Source organism: Plasmodium gonderi (assembly GCF_002157705.1).
Source record: "Plasmodium gonderi DNA, contig: Pgo-contig_59, whole genome shotgun sequence".
In the NCBI taxonomy this organism is placed as follows: Eukaryota; Apicomplexa; class Aconoidasida; order Haemosporida; family Plasmodiidae; genus Plasmodium; species Plasmodium gonderi.
The window spans coordinates 2,173-5,826 of record NW_021628993.1 but is presented as its reverse complement, the minus strand read 5'-3'; the positions used below and the strand labels follow the sequence as shown (position 1 = coordinate 5,826).

At 23.2% G+C, this 3,654-nt stretch overlaps 1 protein-coding gene across 1 annotated transcript; it reads left to right on the top strand.

The window, feature by feature from the left end:
- Nucleotides 1-1,964: 1,964 nt before the first annotated feature.
- Nucleotides 1,965-3,350, top strand: PGO_000680 (variable surface protein; the record flags this gene model as incomplete). Its single annotated transcript, XM_028690816.1, has 3 exons — nucleotides 1,965-2,141; nucleotides 2,258-2,884; nucleotides 3,216-3,350. 3 exons carry the CDS (start codon nucleotides 1,965-1,967, stop codon nucleotides 3,348-3,350), a joined length of 939 nt encoding a protein of 312 aa, XP_028546617.1.
- Between the last annotated feature and the right edge of the window lie 304 nt (nucleotides 3,351-3,654).

Here is a 3,654-nt window from a genome sequence, read left to right as displayed (position 1 = left end):
TTTTTTTTTTTTTTTTATCCTTTAAATTTTATTTGTAAAGACTAACAGTATTCACAACCTTTAATGAACAGAATTTTGTAAATAATGTACATTATTATAAATGATGTTATATGAAACTATGCGATTATTTAAATATAAAAAGAAGCAGAAGTTTTGTTAAAACAAAGTGTAAAGTATATTTCTTTAACGGAGTTATTAAGCTGGACAAGCTTATTCTTTTTACTATACGACATATCTTTCTTACTCATGTATACTAATGTATATTATTAAGATTTTTTTTTAATTTATTTTATACTATTGTATAATTTTACTCCAGATAGCATTATGAAATGTTCAAATATAGGGATATAATTCTTGTAATTTATCTGTTACTGTATATTTAAGTACATAAAATTGGGAGCATATATTATTAGAAAGGTGACTTTTATGCTTGATCTTTACATTGCATGTTATACCATTTTACATTTTTTGTAAATTCCTATTTTAAATCAATTTCATTATCATAATATAAAACTTAAAATGATAAACTTGCTTGTACAAGTCTATATAATTTGGCATTTTCGTAAAAATTTTGCGTCTTTTTTTTTTTATTTTTTTTTTCTGAATATAATATACTATACTTTTTTGATATAATTTAATACGCATTAATTATTTAGGACAAATGTTTAAACATACATAAAAATATATCTGCAATATTTAAAAAATGACAAAAATAATTTTTTTTTATTCGAATGGTCACTATTTTTAATTACTTTGATACTTTGAGATTATTATGTTTTTATTGGTTCCAGGTCAGATGGCGTTTGTATGTTGTTGTGAAGAAAAAGGAATTCCCTTATCTTTGTATTTTTTTTCATAAAAAGATAAGACCATTTTGTTATCATAATAAAAATAAATGTGTTACACTGTTTTATTTGTTTACGAATCAAGAAGGGATGTATTTTTAATGATAATTTAACTTGTAATTTAAACATAACAAGCGTAAACGAATGCAGGAACTTTTTTTAAATTGCATTTAATTGAAATATTTAAGTGGACATGAATAAATACTTTATTCATTTTGAATCATATTTTAATTAACATAAATTAATTTTTTTTTTAAGTGGCATGCATTTTTGAGCAATATTATTTTTAGATTTCTTCTTCCTAGTATATACATCATTAGATAACTGAAACAAATTGTAACATTTTTTGGCAACATATGGCTAATCCATTTATTCATTGTATTACATGAACGTTGAATTAAATAAATATAAAATAGTTGTTATCACAAAAAACTACTATTAGAAATTTATTGTTATTTTAAAAAAGCACAATCTCAAAATTGTATGCATGATATAAAATTATGAAATTGAATTATAAAATACGTTTACGAAAATGATTAAGAAAGTAAATAATTAATTGAGAAGATCGGATATAGAATAATTAGTGCATACAACAACATATACATCATGTAGAATAAAACTATTAATTAAATAATATCAAAAATGTAACAACTTAAAATTATTTTTCATAAAAAAAAAAAAATAAAAATATATTTCGACAAATTTAAAAATAAATAATTTTATTAAATAAATATTACTTTTATGGGAAAAGTTTTTTATTCCTGTATTCAATAACACGATCTTATACAAAATGAAGTCTACCTTTTTTTTTTTCGAAAAATTCAAGTTACAAAATCTCGATTTTATAGTTACTGTTTAATTTCTTTTGAATTAAGTTTATACTACATATAATAAATTGTTCAGTATTTTATGTTTACAATTATAGTTTTAGTTAATAACTATAACAGTTACTGTTACTATTGTTTTTATTCCAATAAAAAAAAATTCGAAAAGTTCACTTGTTACAAAATTAACAGATGACTTTACAGATAGATCAGAATTAAATTTTGCAACATTTTCTTTCCTTATTTGAAAAAGGAACGATTATATAGATATATTTTTATTGTACAAAAACTGAATATGGAGGAATATATGTATACAGAAAATTATACGCCAGCAGACAATATGTTTGAATTAGAAGATAAAAATAAGGAAAAGAAATTATCACATGCTAAGAGGAACAATTTCTCATGTGTTTTATCCACCGTTCTTGCTTTTTTGACATCCTCTTCTATTCTTTTGAAAAATTGTCCATTAGTAAGCCTAAAAAACATTAAAGATAAATAAGTATATATATATATATATTGTTTTAATTTAACCTTTACTATTTAAATTAAAATATTAAATATATTATTGTTTATAAACTCATATAGTCTAATTATGTAGAAAAGGACAGTGCTGTGAATCATCCGGTTCATTTGGTAGGAATCGATAAAGGAGCGCTAGATATAGAAGAAGAATGGAAACAGTACACTTGGCATAATTGGATGATAAGACTGGAGAATGATTTTAATGAATTCAATTCTTCGTTGAATAAAGAAAAAATGAATTGGCTTAATGATAGAGAGGGGGAATTTCAATATTGGATAAAAGAAATGGAAAGTAAATGGAGTCATAATGAAAAAAATATGGATATTTCAGAGAATATAGCTGGTGCACAGGAACAATCATCAACACAGAATTATTATGAATGGAAAAATTTAGATAAAACAAAAAAAATCCAAAATATAGAAATTGAATGGGAAAATTGGATTAATAAGCATGATTCCAATTTAAATGAATGGATTTTAAAAGAATGGATTTTTTGGAAAAATTCAAAAATCATGTTATGGTTATTAAATGAATGGAAAAGTGAAGAAGATGATTATTGGGCAATATGGGAAAACAAAAAATTAGCCAAATGGTTGCATCCAACAGAGAAAACAAAATGGCTCAAGTGGAAAGAAAGAAAAAATAGAGAGTCTACAGAATGGATGAATTGGCTTCATATTAAGGAACGTGTCTACATAAGTAAGGAATGGGATAAATGGGAAGAGTGGAAAACAAACAAAAGAATTTTCTTTAATAAATGGAAAGATTCTCTTTTTGACAAATCAATTGCTGAAAAAGAACATATTGCTTGAATATTAAAGATATAATTTCCATAGTTTAATAGCTTTTTTCATTTTTTCGAATATGATATATAATGTAAAATAATTTATAAAATTGATTTATATATGGAAGAAAGCATAATTGCAATATACATAAACCATGTGTTATAGAAAAAATAATAGTAAACTAGGTAACAAGTAAACAGAAATATGTAACTTTGAAAATGTGCCATTTTTTAAGGTAAATGGCATTATTTCCACTTTCACCTTCCAAGAACAGGAAAAAAAAAAAAAAAACAGCATATGTAAATGTAGTAATATTATTATAACCCGAATGTGTAAGAACATTTTATGCATGTTCGTTACATTTCTATAACTATGTACCGTTATATCTTCGAGTCATTTGGCACGATTTTATTTCTTTCTTTTTTTTTTTTTTAATTTTTTATATCATTCATGTGATTTAAGCAATGGTGAATATGATTTAAGTAATATTTAATGCGTTTTCAACAATATAATTTTTGATTCAAAATTTTTTAATATTCATATAATTATGGTCATATATAATTATGTGCCTTGTCTAATACTTTTTCTCTTCATTATAAATAAACACATGTGCATTAAATTCGTATTTTATTTTGTGCAATTGTCGTTAGTAACTTTTAAGCCTTTGCACGTGT